The 18,764-nt window shown below is 35.4% G+C and overlaps 1 protein-coding gene across 3 annotated transcripts in view; it reads right to left on the bottom strand.

Moving 5' to 3' along the window:
• LOC119639698 (potassium voltage-gated channel subfamily H member 8) overlaps positions 1–18,764 on the bottom strand; it is an 81,395-nt gene that overhangs the window by 34,309 nt on the left and 28,322 nt on the right. For 2 of the 3 annotated variants that reach the window (XM_038037274.1, XM_038037275.1), the window contains exons 5-8: positions 13,975–14,112; positions 5,011–5,273; positions 4,525–4,753; positions 1,846–2,009 (exon numbers count right to left, since the gene is read on the bottom strand). In XM_038037274.1, the coding sequence (XP_037893202.1) occupies positions 1,846–2,009; positions 4,525–4,753; positions 5,011–5,273; positions 13,975–14,112 (794 nt within the window). The remainder of the gene's footprint in view (positions 1–1,845; positions 2,010–4,524; positions 4,754–5,010; positions 5,274–13,974; positions 14,113–18,764) is intronic. The other variant, XM_038037276.1, reaches the window with a different exon arrangement.

Genomic DNA, 18,764 nt, shown 5'->3' with positions numbered 1-18,764 from the left:
TACTAAGTAATGTGGGGACACCTGTATTTTTCAAAAGGAATTAAAGATTGGTTTTTCGCTCATTACTCATAACTACAGCAGATCAACAAAAGTTTGAACGTATACTCTAGGAGCGATGCTTTAGTGCGTCTGCGAAAATGAAAAAATTTGGCCAAGCCTGGTACATTTTTTCCAGTCTGCCCTTCGTCGAAAGGGAGACATCGCCTAAAAACTTGAAAAAGAATTTTAAAAGGTCCCAAACCGATCAAAGGACACGCCTGCAACTTGCACACGGCTAAGTAACAACTTGTGAGAACGTTGGTCATAAGCTATAACACTACAACACCGCTATAAGTGTCCACTCTTATTCTGAAAGCAGAAGAAGTCAGCCGCGTCCATCCCATGTTATAGAGCATGAAAATTTAGGTCTTTTCCCTTTTATTAGTCTTTTTTAGGATAATGGTGGTGGACATAAAATATGCAGTCACGACATATATATAATATAATTCTCTTACTTGTTTTTTTTTTTCATCTAATTTTAAGATAAATCATTGCATGCACTCTAGGGAGGAATTACATTGATGCCGTTATAATAGTTTTGTATAACTAATAGCTTTAAAGTTTTGTTCTTGAGTAAAGTTTGGCGTAAAACTTGTTAAAATTAAATCAGATCTAATTAATGGAAACTGTAATTAGCTTATCACCTATTGAGCCACATTTATAAAACATCAAATTGTATTAAGTCTGCTTGAGTGGTTTAAAATAATGTCAAAATACTTTTATTTCCTGATGTTTTGTGTCTTTACACTTTTGAAACATTTAGAATCTAAGAATCGAAAACTTGTGCGCAACTACAACTGGTTTTCCGGCAAACCACGTCCGTCAGCCAAAAACATTTCTCTACGATTACCTTGTAACTTATATAGTATTGTTTCCGCATTCTCCTCCGCAGCAACAGCTTTGCTCATTTCAAAAACTATTTTGCAGTATATGCCCTACATTACATCAAATTTGATAAGATCCATACGAAGCTCTTTTCATCGAAAGACAATTTTGATTACATTTTTGCAAAAAAAAATTTATAACTTCTGCGCTGTTACAATATAAAAGTTACACGAGCGTGAGAACCGCAAAAAAAGTTAAAGGAAAAAAAAAAGAAAAAGCGTCTCTAGCAAGTACTGAGATTACTAGATTGCTAGTTGAAATGCGAAGAAATGCTTTACCTAAGAAACACTTTATTGCGTCACAGATTATTTACAGTTAATCGGTCTAGTTTTCAAATCTGCTAGCAATCAGGGTATAACATAATTCTATTCTGCCGCACAAAAACTATCCGGCCTCTGTCAGTTTTATTCATCAGAATTTTATGACGTTGAGTAAATTAACGGTACTTGCGAGTAGAGCAGTTTCCTTTCCTCCATGAAATGCCCAAATTCTTGTTCTGCATAACTTCTTAGGCCAATTAAGTAATACTTCGTATATTCTTCGTTTTGTAACACAAACGAGATTTGCTTATGGGCAATAACCTACAAACTGAAGCTGAAGTTAAATTAGGGAGGAAAATTCTGAAATACAAAAGATATGGACTCTCAAGCTCACGGCCTGAAGTTGTCTTGACTTTCTTGTGGGAAGTTTCCACATTTAATTCCAATACAAAAATTTATAATGTCAAAATAGTCCTCTACACTGGCGAGCAAATGTATATCATGTAGACTTCAATGCCGATCCATAGAAAATGTCATTACTGCGGCTGGCACTGAAAGCCCTACGACGTTCAATAAATAATTATCACGGTATATATAGGTACATATGTGGCACTGGGGTGTGTATACGTGCAAAGAAAATATAATAGGAAAATTTACTTACCTCTCCGTTGTACAGATCTGAGGCATATAGATGATCGAAGGGCAGGGCGGCCAGCAAGTCAACAACAAACCAACCTTTTAAGTAATTGATTGCAATCAATTTCGAATCGGACACGACTTCGCCTTTGCTCGAGACAAACGTTGTGCGAAAATTTAATAAAATATCTGCAACAAACAAAAGCCACAAATAGGGTAAAATAAAGCATTCACATGGAATATTTGGCCTAAGCATTCATAGTAACTGTTCGCTTTAGGAATTCATTGTTGTGTGCCATTAACTGAACTATGTAAAGAACTATTGTTACAGCATTTAATTTTAATAATAGAATAAATGAGCAAATATATATACATGTCAACATAGTGTGAACATATACCATATATATTTTCAAGGAGTGTATTATCTATAATTGAAGTTCTAATATGTGTTAATTTCTAAATAATTAGTTAGTTAATTTTTAAATAATTAGTTAGTTAGCCAGCGGTCAGTGTAAGAAACTTCGCCTATTGTAGAATTTCCTGATTAACCTGGACAAGAAAGCGGAAATTTGTATATGCCCCAAGGCATATTCTTCTTCTCTCTTCTTTCCGTTGTATTACACTGACATGTAATCAATTTTTTAACTGAGTCACCTTGGTAGTGTCTAATCTATTTCGCATTATTTCTACCAAGTCGAGACAATATTCGATCGAAATTTTGATCACAAAACCTGCTTCATCCACGCAATCGTCATATTCCCCTTATATATTTATAACATATTGAACTATAGCCACCCCGCTGGAGGTATATAAGTTAATAACAAACACACTGAGAGTTTCAGAAACATCGCTGACGCAGTTTATCAGGGATGTAAATATGAAATCGGAGTTTTTGTGTAAAAAGCACAATTTTAATATAGGGTATGTCCCCCATTGATGTAATAAGGCCAGAAAGAAGGGAGGAAATAGATAAAGAGGCGGTGGACGCAAGCCTAGTGAGCATTTACCCAATCAATAAAGGTTATGCCTTTACCGGCTGAGCACTCATTGCGGCTACGACCAAAGGAAACCCTACTCCACCTGAAATTTAAAACCCGCGAACACTAACTTGATAGTCGCAGATCCTACAGATCAAGAAGTATTGCCCGTCGCTAATTTTTGTATGTCACGTTCTTGAATATTTGTCGTTAGCAACGAAGGTTTGCTCAGCAAGCCCGTGCCTTATCGATGTAAATAATTGGTAATCGGAAGGATTCCAGTTTGGTGAGTAAGTGTAGATGAAATTTTAAAAAACTCGGCACAATATACGACATATGACATGCAGGATAAAACGTCAAGTGCAACGAAGAAAAATATCTTTATGATTATCTGCTTTAGAATGACCACGTGGGTCAATTTGATATTCTCAAATCTTTGAGCTAAAAAAAAAATTACTATCAGGCGAAATTTCCAACTTCCAATATTTAGTGACGACTTTCGCTTACATTAAAAGACCCTTAAATGCCGGTATCCAATTTTCTTCTACTTGTTCTAATTGTCCAACTACCGATGACGTACACAGAGAAATCATTTTGACTCACAATTTTTGTAAAGTCGTTATCGTCACATAAATGAAGGCCGGGAGGGTCTTCGCTATACAATCACAAGAAAACTGGCATTTTGACAAAAATTATGGCTCCAATTGGCCCACTTCGATAGAAATAGTTGTACGCAAAACGTCGGCAGTGCCAGTGTTCAATGCGCTACAAAGCTCGCAAACTCGCAAACTGATCTCGCGATATATACGATAGACTATACAATGCACATCAGGGAAATAAATTTTCATTGCATATTACGTATCTTTCATAAGCTTGTGAATATTCGATTACGATACGATTCAATAGTTTAACTGCACTAACTTTACTTGACTATTCTTTTTCGGTCTTTTAAGTGCGGCTTCCCGCCTTTATCCTTTCTTGTTTTCTCACTTTCGCTAGTATTCCTGTTCGTTTCATATTCCTATGGTTTTTATGGACACATTATGTATGAACAACTTTAATCCCTGCCACAGATGAACACTTTATCTAGATTAACGAGTACAAATCTGTTTTCTTACTTCTTTGCTTACATTTCATCTCCGCATTTGCTTGCGACGAATAATATTTGTGCACGCAACGAAAACAACTTTAACGTGAGTGAAATTTTTATAAATAATCCAAGTATTTTACAGACTTTCCGAAATCTCGGCCTACTTCATTAACACAAAAGAAGTTTAAAAAATGAGAAAGAGTTTATTAACAAATATTGCTTAACCTTTCGTTAGCCTTTACTAACGTTTCATAATAAGTCTTATTATAATCTTTATACCCCATATCACTTGTATATAAAGTTAGTGCACATTTATGCAACCCCCAGAACGACTTGCGATGGACGGATCGGTTCAGAACTACTTTTTGTCTGTCCACCAGCCTGTCTCGTTTTCTCATGTTCATATTTTGATGAAATTCGATGTAATGACGTCTTCCGACCCAAGGACAAACACTACTGACCATTGTTCGGATCGAACCATTTTTTCAATCACTTCCCATAAAATACCCTACTTTAAAAAGTCGCTATATGAGTGACTTAAGGTTGGGGGAGGATATTTAATAGTGATCCATGAGCCACCAGATAGCTTTTATTTTTGTTTATACTTAAATTTCCTTATGTCATCATGTCTACTTACCCACTATAAATAGGCCTTCGACGATAACATCCGAAACCATTGTTTGACGATCCGCTTTGGCGAATGCGGCATTATATGGCACCAAAATGGCTACATAGAACGTTGAAACCAATATAATCCAATCCCAAAAACCTTTGAAAACACCATAGTGCGGCAATATGAAGCGCGATTTCTTTATTGATTGCGTTTTGTACTCAGGGAATGGTGCTTCGGTAGAATGTAATAAATTCTTGAAAGGAGCATGAAATTGATAACATTTAATCAAACCTATAATTAATTACAGAAAGAATTAAGATATCGCAATATATGAAACTCATTGGTCCTGAATTAGTATAAAAATTGCTGTTGATTTTATTTATAAATTTATCCCTACAAGCAGCAATTTTTTAAAAATAAGTTAATATCTCTTTTACAATTCGTTCTCATTCTGTCGTTAATATATACATATTAATATGATAATATGACATGTTGCATTCACATACTCACATTTCCCAATTTCAATTTCGTTTTTACGCTCTTTTCCGGCTTATAATGGCCTGACAGTTGATAGAGGACGGCGCGACTACGCCTTCTTCCCATATTACAGCCGGCGGGTATATCTAAATTAATAGATTCATCACCATTTCCGTCGCCGGTATCATTTATGGTGGTTCCACCGCCTAGCCCCGGTAAGGCACCTAAGCCCAGCAAGCCGGCATTCGAGCCAGCACGAAACCGTGCACCCAATAAAGCAGCTGTAAGGGCAAAAACTTTCAAAATAAACGAAACAAAACATAAAGGATACACGGGAACAATCAAGCCGCCAGGAGTTTACAATAGGAAATAACAAAACAAATAGAGAGGCACACACAAAAATTACTAAATATTGAACTCATCTTCTTAATTTTTAGGCAACATTTAACACAAAGCAAAATATTATATGCATATGTACATAAATATATTGTAACTAAATTGGAAGCTTATACACATAGTTATATAGTTGAAGATATCTGAGGTCAGTATAATACTACTTTTGCTTCTCGGCACATTGTAGTGTGAAAAAAGCTATACAGGTTTTATCAACATTGCTCGTTACTCAAAGATTGAACTTTACGTTCCATCCAAGCCATTGTAAACGATTTAAATGTTAGCGCACGAAAAGAGAAATGCGATATCAGTCGGTTAGCATCTGAACTATGGCACTTCAAGTCGTTATCTCGAACGATTGTGAAACAAAAGGGCTTTGCGGGAAACCCAGCGCATTACTCTTACAAAAAAAAAAAACAACCAAACGTCATAGACGATATGGAGGAAACCAATATTCTCGATAGCTTGCAAGAATGTTGAGGACCTATTTCCTGAACTAGATTTATTACTCAAATTTGCTAAAAGAGCATGGAAAGAGGCTTTCTATAAACCAGCAAAGCAGGAAATTAATGAATATGATAAATAATGACGAAGGAAATGAAAAACTAAGTACTTTCCGGGCCGCACAATTTATTTATGTGCGTCAAGTTTCGTAACAAAATTAATTGCTGCTTTACGGTAGAATCTTATCATCTTAGCAATTGTCAATATTGTCTATCTGTACTTATCGCCCGAATTACATTAATCATGTGACGTTTGTTTGGAAAAAAGATAAATCAACCTTTGAGTGCTATTAGTACAGAACCACTTTGTTGAATTCTTCCACTTTGATTCTTACACAGTTATTACAGATTATTAAAAGTACATTTAATAACCTAAGCTGACAATTTGAGAAAGGAATATTGATTTACACTATATCCAAACGTAAACGATGACTCAACTCTTAAATGCATATTGTTGCCAATTGTCTACATTCCGATTACACTTTCTAAATTAATTTTATTTAAAGCGAAACTGAAATGCAAACAACTGGCAACAATATGCATTTTAGGGTTAAGATCGGCGCTAAATTTCCATAAGATATAAGGTCAATGTACTCGATCCACTATGAATTTGGGTGGACATAACTTCTCGGTAATTTCAATTCTAATTTCTCCTGGCTGTATTCCGGGACTTATTGCAATAGCTTCGAAGTCAAAATTCAAAGACGGAATCATGCACGCTTCAAAGAATTTATTTATTTTTTTCTTATTACAAAATTGAACCAATGAATACAGCTCGTGCTTGTCACACTTGTCACAAATCAATCATTTTTGTCACTTGTCGATATTATCTGCCTCTACTACTACTATTCTCTCACTCCGAAGTTTTTGCTTTCCACTTTAGTAACTCTTCCTATCTCGCTGTTTTGTTTCGCCTGTTCTCTCTTCTTGCTGTAGCCCTCAACGCGCCCGCTCTCTTTCTCATTCTCATTGTTGCAATGCCTTTCATTTGTTTGTGACTCCTTCCCATTTGCTTTCTTTCCTTATATGTCAATCTTTCATCACTTTTATCCTTTTTTATTCTCTCACATTTTTCACTTACGCGGCAAAACTTCTCCTTCTTCTTCTTTCACTACTTTTTTTGCGCTACGTTCTACGCTCTTTAATTAATTTCTTCTCTTCGGTTCATTGCATAGACAAACTATTATATCACAAACTAATAAGGATCTTAAAGTTATGAAGTGTCGATTGCTGAGAATTCTTGAGTCACTTCAAGTGCATAATAATGCTTTTATTTTTCATTATAACGATTGCTTTTCATATATTGATCGTTCATTGCAAGGAAATGCATTGCATTTTATATTACGGGCTATGAAATCGTACGGACTAAAGCATTTACTTACTTAACCAATCTATTAATAGAATAAATGCGAAGCAATAAAGAGAACTAACTGTATGTAGACATGGATATGCACGCACACACATAATAATAATGTAATGTTTTACAATTGCTTCAACAAAGCATAAACACAATAGCAAAATTGTAATGACCGGCATTAGCTGGTCAATAAAGGAAATTTTATTGATGACCCCTATTATAGTGAATAATGAATGTATGTATTGCTCTAAAGTGCAAGAGTTCACTGACTCTGTGGCATTGAACTTGATGCACATTTCATATGCGATTCTTAACAAAGTTTCTCTTAGGGTATATAGGGCGATGATATACACGTTAGAGGTAATAAAACTCTGAAAGTATGCGCAACCATTCACACACACACATACTTTTTATATTTGTTTCACACATTTGTTTACAAAACAAAGATATATATGTATATATAAAAATGTGTGTATTTAATAGAATTAGTGCAAACTTATCGTTATGCATTTTTGCTTTCATTGTTTTTCTTTTTTTTTTTTGCAGTTTATTTTCTGGATCATAAAACACGCGCATTTGTTGCGTACTTATTTGTATGCACACGACGTCCAGCCTCCAGTCTCCAGCCTCCGAGCTGAAAAGTTTTGTGAATGCAACCAAAAAAACTTTTATATAACTTTTTGTTATAATAAAATATGAGCCTTTTCGTTCGTTTGTTTGTTTGTTTTTAGTCTACACGCACATACGCACATATGCAAAATCATGTGCATTTGCATGCAAACACATAATGGTTGGATTAAAAGACGTCAGTGCTTCTAAATGGTTGCTGTAGCAATTATTTACCGAAGCCAATTAAAAGTTTTCTCTTGTTTTTTTTCTATTATTTCGAAGTGTATCTCGATAAGCAAATATAATCCATTTCAAGATGGTATGGTAATTACATATCGTTCGAATTTCAAGGCACGTGAAAGCAATAAAATTTAATAAATTGATATCATTTATTAATTGTATTGCACTTTAACACAAGCGGTGACAGAGGACACAGAAGTAGGAGGAAAGAACCGCACACACACGCACATAACTAATTAAAAAGTGAGTTATGTTGCATTGCAACGTGAGAGAAACCTTCTGGTCTTTCATATTACGAGCTTTTATCAAGGGCTCTCCGTGGCTACAATTTGTTTCACGATGACGTTCCACGAGCTTCGTTTAATGGTAAGATACCTTTTAAACTCTTACCATAGTAACTGTTTCCCGTAGCATCATTCTTTTAAAATTCGTAGGTTTTTAAATTACTAAATACTCTACAGACAAAGCTTCGAAAGCAGTTCGCCTCTAGGTAGCATTCCAGGCGTTCCCCCTCTAAGGCTGCATTTTCATTATAAAAAAAAAAAAAAATTGTTAACAACTTCGCATAAAATGGAACTGAGGGGGATCAATTGCAAATGAGGGATGTGACCTATGTTTTAAAACGTGATCATTGTCTTTAGAAAGCTCTATTTTGAAGACATGTTAAGGGTTACGACATGGTTAATGCATGGTGACGATGCCTCTCAAACGGAACGTTGATGCTCTGAGAAAAATTCTGACATGAAACTTCAAACGAATTCCAAGTTAGTCGAAATTGGATTCGTTCGAATTCCAAAACTCGTGCTGGAAGCTACTACTATGGTCTAAGATTTGACTCTGAATTTTTCGAACTTCCAAGCATAACTTTATATGACTTGGAAACTGTTGAAGTTGAGGTCATTACCTAAAACGTATTAGAAAAGTTTCCATTTTTAAGCTCAAGTCGGCAAGGTCGTAAGGCATTCTCTCCTTGACAATCTCATTTGATTTTCAGACAAAATCAATACCTCTTCTAAATTTAGTCTTGAAATTCTTTTAACGAAAATTAATTTTTTGTTACACCCTACGCTATTTGTTGTACAGCGCTATAATAAGTTTGTTAGCATGTATATAACTATCAAAAAGACTTCAGATAGAACCATGTCTTTGTGTGCTTGTAAGTCCGTATGTCCGCCTTTCTCGCTTCTGTTCAATCTAAACATCGTTTGATGAAATCAGGCTTGTCCAAGCAGTATATTTTAGACTAACAACCACCGCTATTGAAAATGATTTGGATCGGATTCTCGACAACTTTCCATGTAACGCCTTGTTTTGAAATGCCGCTATATTATTAACTGCATTACACATTGTATTTCTTGCACCAACTCCTATGACGACTACGCGTCGACCTTATATTATTTACAATTACGGACTTAGTAATAGGTAGAAAAAAAATTGGTTGTGGAACGGGTTAAAATTTCTAAGATCATCCATTTTTTGGGCTTTCATCCATTTTGCCTTTTCTTCACAGTTTGAAGGCGTTCGAATTACATAATGTAATCTAAGTTCAAACCGTAGAATCGCATACCGATCCTGCCATGTACTTTACTACATGTGTTATCGGGTAATATGCGAATTAGAGATGAAATGATGTGTCTCCTGCCATACTTCTATTACATAGAGAAATTAATTAAACCGTGTTACAGTTGGTGATGACCTTAACGTTCAACATCTAAGATTAATCTGAGGTTTTAACATAAAATCTCTTTCACATTCCAATTTATTCGATCTTTGCAGATCATGATCTCTCTGTGTCGTACATTCGGCGAACGTTATTTAAATGTCTTCTGTGAAGTTCCAGTGCTAGGTATACGTGAAAATTTTGCTTCACATACCAATGATGGAATTCGCATACACCAACGTCTACCACACGTGAACTATTTATGGGCCACATGGCCGGCTCGTTTCATTCAGACAAGAGATTTCTAAAGTTTCGAACAGAAATTACTAAACTATACTATTACTATATATGTATTACTACATATTAAGTAAAAAATCATGTTCATCTGCGCGAGGATATTTATCAAATTTTCATTGATAATATTTATTATAGATACTATTCTTGCTTAACACGAACATGAAATTATCCTCATTTGTCACTGTGTTTGTTTATCATTTTAATCAGATTTAAACTTTCGCAAATTTGTAGAGAAAATCAAACATGATTACATTTGTTGGTTGCCTTTAGGTGGGATGATGATTACGCAGTCTAACAATAATAATTATCTTATCTGTTACTAGATTGCATAAGACATTAAGACTTCATGCCCGTAATAATCTTGTTGTTTAAAACTAACTAACCATTTAATTGTAATCACTATTTTGAATCATAATCGAATTGTACTGACAATAAGTACAAAATCTCTAGTTACCTTGGAGCAACGATTCAATAATGCTCTACCTGCAGCTAAGACAAAGCAATGAGCTAATTATAATAAAATCATTTTTGCATCGAATGATTACATAGGCGATGTTCGCTGGAGGCCTTCAATTCTGTATATTTATAGACTATTTTAGTTTGTTTTATAATTATTATTAGCTTTAAAGGCCTTTACAAGATTTCATTCCTTATTTTTCAAAGACAAATTTTGTGACTTTAAGAATTTTAATAACAACAAGTATGAAATTTATATTTGACCGTGACCGCATCTTTTGTGATCCTAAAAAGAAGGAGAAGAACGAAATTATCGTATTCTATAGTAGTGGGCGGGCGAGATAGTGATTGTTTCTATCTTCAGAATAAAAGCGAAAATCTATATTTTGCATGCGTTATACCTTATGAGTAAAAAGCAAGAAAACACGGTTTGGGTAATTTTTGCAAAATTAAGTTGTTCGACACTATAAAATTGAATAGACTTGGACAATTCTTGCCACCTATATACAGGTAGTGCAGCATCGCCCGCAGAATATACGTTGAAATCCTTGTTTCATTTATGTCTATGTAGTTCTGATGGACGTGTTCTTAGTTACGTGGGACTGTAGGCGTGTCCTTCAACCAATTTGGCCCATTTTCATTACCAACCTGCGTGCAATAACTTCCAATGTTTCTGCCAAATTTGAAGGCGATAGCTCCATTTTTGCGAACAGGAGAATATCTGCAAGAGACATTACACAGGCGAGCAGAGGATCAGACGGACATCCTCAAATCGATTCACAGTATGACGCTAATGAAGAATATGTATCCTTTGTGGCGTCTCTGAAGCTTGATTCTGGGCATTGCGTACGTGTTCGCAAAATGAATATACCCTCCATCTCACGGTGATGGATGGATGAAATTGGGAAGGAAAGCATTACAGAGTATGGAAATTTGCTTTGTTCCTTTTTTTTTTTTTAGAATAACGGTGATGGGTATAACAGATTCATTCTCAACCGAATTTACTCTTCTTACGAAACCAATTCCTTTACAGAATGAATTAAGACGTTGTGGTAGCTGGGAGACGTCTACCGTCTCTACACAATTCCACTCACTATAATCTAAAGTTGAGAATTTACGAAAACTTATTAAATTCTAATAAATTAAGAATTAGAAACTAAGCCTTGTTGCCAGATAATGGTTCTATAATATACGTCGAGTATGCAGAATAGTATAGAGATATGACCCATGCTAAATAAAATGACCAAGACGAACTACATCAGACGACAATATGCATCACCTAATTGTAAGCGCATTGAGAAGATGCTTTGCTTGCATTTATGTATAAAATGAATTGTGATATTTGACACTTGAGGTAAATGTGTCAACGGGATGTGCCGGGATGTGATACGTTACGCATAGCTTCAGTTAGCCATAAATCCTTACCAGAAACTTAATTGTAAATCGTAATTTGTTTGAAAGGAAAATTCATTTCCTTATAAATCATCAGTCCGTTAAACATCTTATATTAGTAATGGTTAGTTCCAATCTGAACAGACAAAAGCGGAATATGCGCTTCATTTATGCGTAAGCCGATTGTTCTAAATTGATTGTCATCATAAAATATTTTTTGCCACTTAAGGGCTAGTATAAGAATGATTATGGGGGTGGGCTTAAAAACAAAAAACTATTTCATTCGATCAAAATTTTCCACCATCATTTCGTATACGAAGATATCGTCGATATCATCGATTTTCCATCGAGAAACATTAAAAATTGAACTTTTTTTAAAATAAAGAATTGCATAGAAAGTGGTCGTTGAAGTGATCGCATTCGATCTAATCCAATTTCGTTAAAATTCGTCTCTAAAGCAAAATATGCCAATGTATTGCGTTTCATCAAAGCGTGCCGTAAACTCAAAACTCAATGCTCAACAACGAATACATGAACAAATATCAGTCGAACAGGCGAAGGCATTGCGAAACGATTCATAATGATTTTCTGATAAGCGGTAAAATTCAGCTATTCTTCAATGCCGCATAACTCCCCACAAACTTGATATTCCCTTGAGAAAGTTGATGGAAGGCTCACAAATAGTGGAACGAAACCAAATGATTAGATTTCCCACAAACATGTCAACTTATCAGATTAACAGATTACTCAATAAGTCTCCGTTCTGATACATGTGTGGCAAAACTGTTGACTATTGAAAGACCAATACGATTTCTGAGTACTACCAGGCTGTCAAAATTTGTACAAGTTAGGCATATTTTACTACTGAGGGTACTTTTTAGGACACTCCGGACGCCTTATGCCGCTTGCTGTCCACTCGGCTGATCATCGCTTTGATTGAAGTGTAGCGATGAATCAATGAATATTGCATCCATATTTGCATATGACATGAAAAATTCGTTTTATTTCGCCTAACCAACTCTCGACAGCACCTGACATCATCAATACATTTCAGTACATGTCAAGAGCAAGCAAACGCAGCACCCACTTCGAACAGTGCTTTCTCATGCAAACAAATGTTCAGCCAAAATGGTAAATAGATTGTCTTCTGATATCTTTCAAGTGCCAACTGTCCCATGCATCTTCACTTTTTCTTCCGGAACAAATGCCGATTGTAGGCGACCAGCGGGTTGAAAATCTTCCGTATGCATATGGCTTGGTTTAAAATTAGCACGTGATCCACAAATTTATTTTTTCGACAAACAACAATCGCCATAACACATTTCAAATCAATGCTGAGTATGAGCTGAGTGAGTTTTCCATTGCTTTGAAAATTGCAAAAGTAGTGTCACTTCAACAACTGCGACTTGCAAACTAACGATCGCGGATTGGTGTGAAATACAAATTTCTTTTAAAGGCTGGAGTTACCCAAAAATCTCATGAGTATAGCAATAGTGTTGCCGTAAATATATTTAAGAGGAGACCTTTTAAGTGATTTATTACTTATGACGCGAACCAAAAAATAAATGCATATAATACAAGAACTTAAGAGTAATTTAGCGAAATATTTTATAAATTAATATATTTTTAGTTTGCCTATACATGTGTTTAAGTACATATGCATACAATGATCAACAAACATGTATTTTACCCACCACCAAAAAAAAGTTTACGTTCCGCTCTACTGCGCCACTAAACGTAGCATAAAACAAAATTTCATTTGATTACTAGGATTAATTTGGTTGCCGAGTGAGTGCAGTAGAGGAGCAAAGTCTAAAACATTTCTCCATAACCTTTACTCAAATCCAAGTTCATATTGTATGGATAAGTACGGTTTTCAATCAACGCAATGCAAGCAACAAAGCAAATGTATATTGAAAAATTGATAACAACATGTAAGTGCTTTGCACTTTGTTCCGCATTGTGCGTGTAGGTGGTGAGTATTAATAAAGATTCAGCTCAAACTGAACATAACCAAACATTTCCCTTCTTGTTAAAAAAAAGTATAGCTTTTGATTTGTTTTTTTTTTCTCATTTTTTTCCAAGCTTACCACTATCGCATTCATCACTTGTGTTCATTTCCAGCATCTTTGTATGCGTGATGTCTTTGTGTGACGCCAAAAACAATACAACATCACGTTTTTCATTCTTAATTGGCACGATGTCGAACAGACACCAAAATGGTGTTCCTATAACATAGTTAGGAAGAGAGAAGCAGAGAGAGAGAGAGAGAGAGAGAAAGAAAAAGACAAAAAGAAAGAGAAAAATAATATCATTTTGCATTTCTATTGTGTGATACATTAATCTAGTTATATACTACATATATACATATATATGTGATGCAGTAACATTGTGACCTCTAAGGTTACACTATCTCGACACCATATGCTTATGGATTACAGTTGAACTCTGCAGAGATTTAGTTCGCGTGAATGTTCGCTCATCTGTTTGTCCATTTTAGAAAATTTATAGAAAGCAAAGATTTTAGGCACACTATGTCCAGCAACTCATCTTGTATGGATTTAGACAAATAACGCTTAAGATCCTTCCAAAAATATTATGAAAATCGAAAAGCATAAGCGGGAATATTTTTTCTTTTCTTTCTTCCATATAAAAAAGAAATGAACGCTGAGCTCAAAAATTGTGGGGTCACTATCCAAACAAAAATCATGTAAACCTCTCCCTTCACAACGGATCCATCAGCTGACCTATTATTTATTTAATAAAAAAATTACACAAACTTGGAGACACTATCATTTGAGAAATTGAAGCTCAGAGGATGATTGTACAGCACCCGATCGAGGCGTTAGAACGTATACCAAATTGCAAAATTTTCTGGATTAATTTTGTCATTCATATGCTTGGATAACAGAGTAGGATGATTAAAACGATTTGGATATCTAGTCATATTCGTTTAACGGGAAATAAGCAAGTCGATCGAGCAGCGAAGACCACTGCTTCTCCACCCCTAATTATCGACGGTATCGAAGCAAAGTTGCACCTTCAAAGAGATATTGGCCCAAGATCTATTAGGAGAAGGGTTTTTTTTTATTATATGACGAATCACTCAGGGGATGTCCCATATTCGTGCAATAAGGTGACGGTTGGAAAGTAGTTAGGAAATAGAAAGAGCCGGAGACGCGGCCGCACCCTAGCCGATGTGTGTCTAAGCGGTAAGTGTTAAGTCTTTATTGATAGAGCACTCACCACAACACTTGAGGCCACGAACACAGACGTGATAGTCGCAACTTTTACCTACTCGGCTACTCTCGCGGATAGAGGAAAGTTAAAGGAAAAACAAGTAAACACATTATGATAGGCCACGGCCCAGCATTAAATATCCTTTAGAACCCTACAGTTATTCATATGACAAGTTTTCAAAATAAGGCGTTAAACGAAAGAAGGTGAGACAGACTGGTGGACACACAGACAGACAAGCTTAAATCGATTCAGAAAATGATTCTGAATAGATCGATATAATAACAGATGCATACATTTGCACAAACCTAATATACCCCTTTACCAGAACTGGTGTAGGGTATAATTATGGAAGCAAACCAGCACAACTCTTCCGTTCGTCCTCATCTAGTTCTGGCATTATACTGAACTGATATTGACAAAGTCAAGATCGAAAAATTTGAGAGCAAGCACAACCAATGAATCCTTAAGAAATCTTCTTCTCCAATGAAGAAAGAAAGAATCGCATGCGGAACAACTAATCCTATGGGTATGGGTTCAAGTCACCTACAGAACGTAATACCAATTTAACGTATTACCTTATTATAGCTACTAGACTCAACATCTAAAATTGAATAGGCTATCGGCTGCGCTCCTAGTACTCAATTTTTTTCCTTTATGTAATAATAACAATAATAATAATAATAATATCATCTTGGAGCGTATAGTGTTTGCCTAGATACAGATTTTCTCACTCGAAAAATTGGATAAAATAGGAAAACTGAATATGCTTTGAGAGGGGCCACACGCCAAAAAAAACCAATATAAAATATCGAGACTATTTATTGATTTTGAACATGTCAGTCAGTCGATTGGGTATAATAGGAAAATATTTGCTAAGGTAAATATTGTGTACATGTGCCCTATTTGAACTAAAAAAATGATTTTCCATCAACTTCGACATTCTTCTAGTCGATTAGGAATAGTTGTAAAGTCACACAACCTCTAACGAGAGTTTCGAACACCTTCACTCTTAATAAAAACCTACAAAAATCTCAAACCTTGTCTTAGTGGCAAGCATGTCGGTTGACTCTTTAAAAGGAAGAGAAGGACTACATTTTTAACATACTCTAGCTGATGGAATCTAGAATTCATACTGCCCTACCAGAAATGCAAAGAAATCACAAATTTATTAATGCTTAATTATGGGCATGGCTTTCACCCTGGTATCGACCCTTTACGAAGATGCTATAGACGCTTCTTAGCGGTCTTTTGATGAGCTCAAGAAATGTAATGTACTTGACTTTACCTTTTTACCTTTCCGAACTTATTTATTTATGTTTATTATTTAAGCATGCAATGTTGCCAAGCTCTTCTTTTGATTTGACTAATTGAGAATGCTTTCACATGGCCACGACATGTACTACTGTCAATTATTGCATCAATATATGACGGGAGTCAAAATTGTAACGTTAAACGACGTAAAAAAGGCACAAATCCATTCAATGAACACTGAGAGCTTAGTAAACGACACAGAGAACTTACGATAGAATTTACTAAAAGTGTTCGATTGCATCGATTAAGTAAAACTGTATATCTTCGCACAAGAAAACCTTCCTCGATGTACTAACTTGCAAACAATTGCTCTGTAATGTATTTCTGTTACTATGTAAAACGTATCTGAATGAATTATATTCATTCAATTGATCATCATCATTATTATTATTGCAAGACTGTAATCATTTTTTCTGAAAAGTGCGATTGAATGAAATTTTTTGCCGATTCATCAAATCTCTTAACCTCCACACGAATAATGTTTTCGTTTGTAGCAAGACAACAACAAATGTTGAAACACTTAAAATATTAATTTTCTTGACATTCAGAGAACATTTTGGAGAACAATACTAGTGAAGTACAGATTCGCTTGTTAAGCTATAATTCTAAGCGAAAAAACTCAAATGAATAAAGATAATAATAACACACAGAGAGAAAAACGGGGCGAAGTTAATCCCAGAAAAGACAACTACTGAAGCACAACAACAATAATTTACATTATTATTATTATTATAAACTTACGTTCAGAGACTCGTAAAGTTAACTGTAATCCGAAAAAGATTATGTTTAACTTCGGTCATACAGACTTATTCGCTTTTGTTTTATAATTAGTACAAATCGTTCACACTTCAGGAGGCAGGATGGTTTACATATATAAAGCATAACGTGTATATTTTTAGACCGCACATAATGGACCACAAAAAGAAAATAGTTTGCATAAAACATTTGAAACGGGGGCATAATAAAGGTATGGAAAGATTGTTACTTGAATAGCTCTGTAGTGAGTATTTATAAATTGCATTATTCAGTCGAGTTTCCAAGTCCGCTTGATCGGATTAAGGAAGAAAATGTTAAAACTACTTTTAATATTTAATGACAAATTTTTGAGCTTTCAAACGCATTTAAAATAAGCAGACAGACAGACAGACACACATACAGGAGACCAGGAACACATATTTTCTGCTTTCCATGCCGTTCTAAATTATTAGGTGCGCAAGTAAATCTTGTCGATTGAAATTTGTTGCTTCATAAAGCGCACCGAATACGTTTAGTTGCTCTGAAATTTCAGGTAAATGCAACTTGATGCCTGTGCGGTAAAAGTTTCAGTTGCTTACTAGCTATCGGTCAGTGAATAACCAGACGTGGCCTAGCAAGCAGAATTCGTAACTACGAAGTCAGTGTTCGCAGCCCGAATCTGAAGTATGATGGAGTTTAGTTAGGGTGTAGCTATGGCGAGTGGTCACTCGATGAAGGCGTAACGCGTAAGAATGACGCCACGGCCACGCTATCTCTTTACTGTCACCCTGTTGGGGGACACTCCCTGAGGGGAGAGTAAAGAGACAAACAACATCTATGACATTGCGTTTGTTCTGCTTTCAACTCTTTTAACAGCTTTCCGAATAAATAAATTTGTTCACTTCATTTGCGTTTTTGTACGAGAGTTTGCTGCAACAAACCAAAAAATTTATTCGAAAATCTGCTTTCAATCAGATTCGTATTAACATTCATTTCTGCCTTAATATAAGCGACAACTTAGTGGAAGCGTTGTGTTAGCTGATTGCTGTGACGGGCAATGAATTCCATCTTTACTACCAAACGATGTAATAATTTCAAACATTATGTTAAAGATACTTTCCAGCTGACAAACGACGAAGGAAGAACAATTAGAAAAATCTGTTTAATCTGAGATAATTCAAAGGTATTATCGCTCGTTTGAGATGGATCCGAAAAAATAACTTCCTCCACTTTTGTCGAGGGCAGCCAGTCAAAATGATGCCGATAACAAGATATAATCCGGAACCGTATTGAATTCAAGAAGTCAGTTCGGACTAAGTGTTTGGAAGAAAAGACTTTAGATGAGTACAGTGTCGAAGTATGACCTGTGCGAATCGCCGATAGCACTTAAGTCTATAACTTGAAAAGAAGTTATGATTTCGGCCAATGTATTATCAAATAAAGATGGAATCGTGCATATTGATATAACGAAGACACAATATGCCACTGTACCTTTCATATCGAAAAATTTGTGAAAATTAGATAGTTTAATCCCTGCACACCTGCACATTTGTCATTCGACCCGCACATAATTTTCTGAAGGCGTTGGAAATTT

Source organism: Glossina fuscipes, unplaced genomic scaffold (assembly GCF_014805625.2).
Source record: "Glossina fuscipes isolate IAEA_lab_2018 unplaced genomic scaffold, Yale_Gfus_2 113, whole genome shotgun sequence".
NCBI lineage: Eukaryota > Metazoa > Arthropoda > Insecta > Diptera > Glossinidae > Glossina > Glossina fuscipes.
Note: the sequence above shows the minus strand (reverse complement) of the source record. Positions and strands in the feature narration are given on the sequence as shown.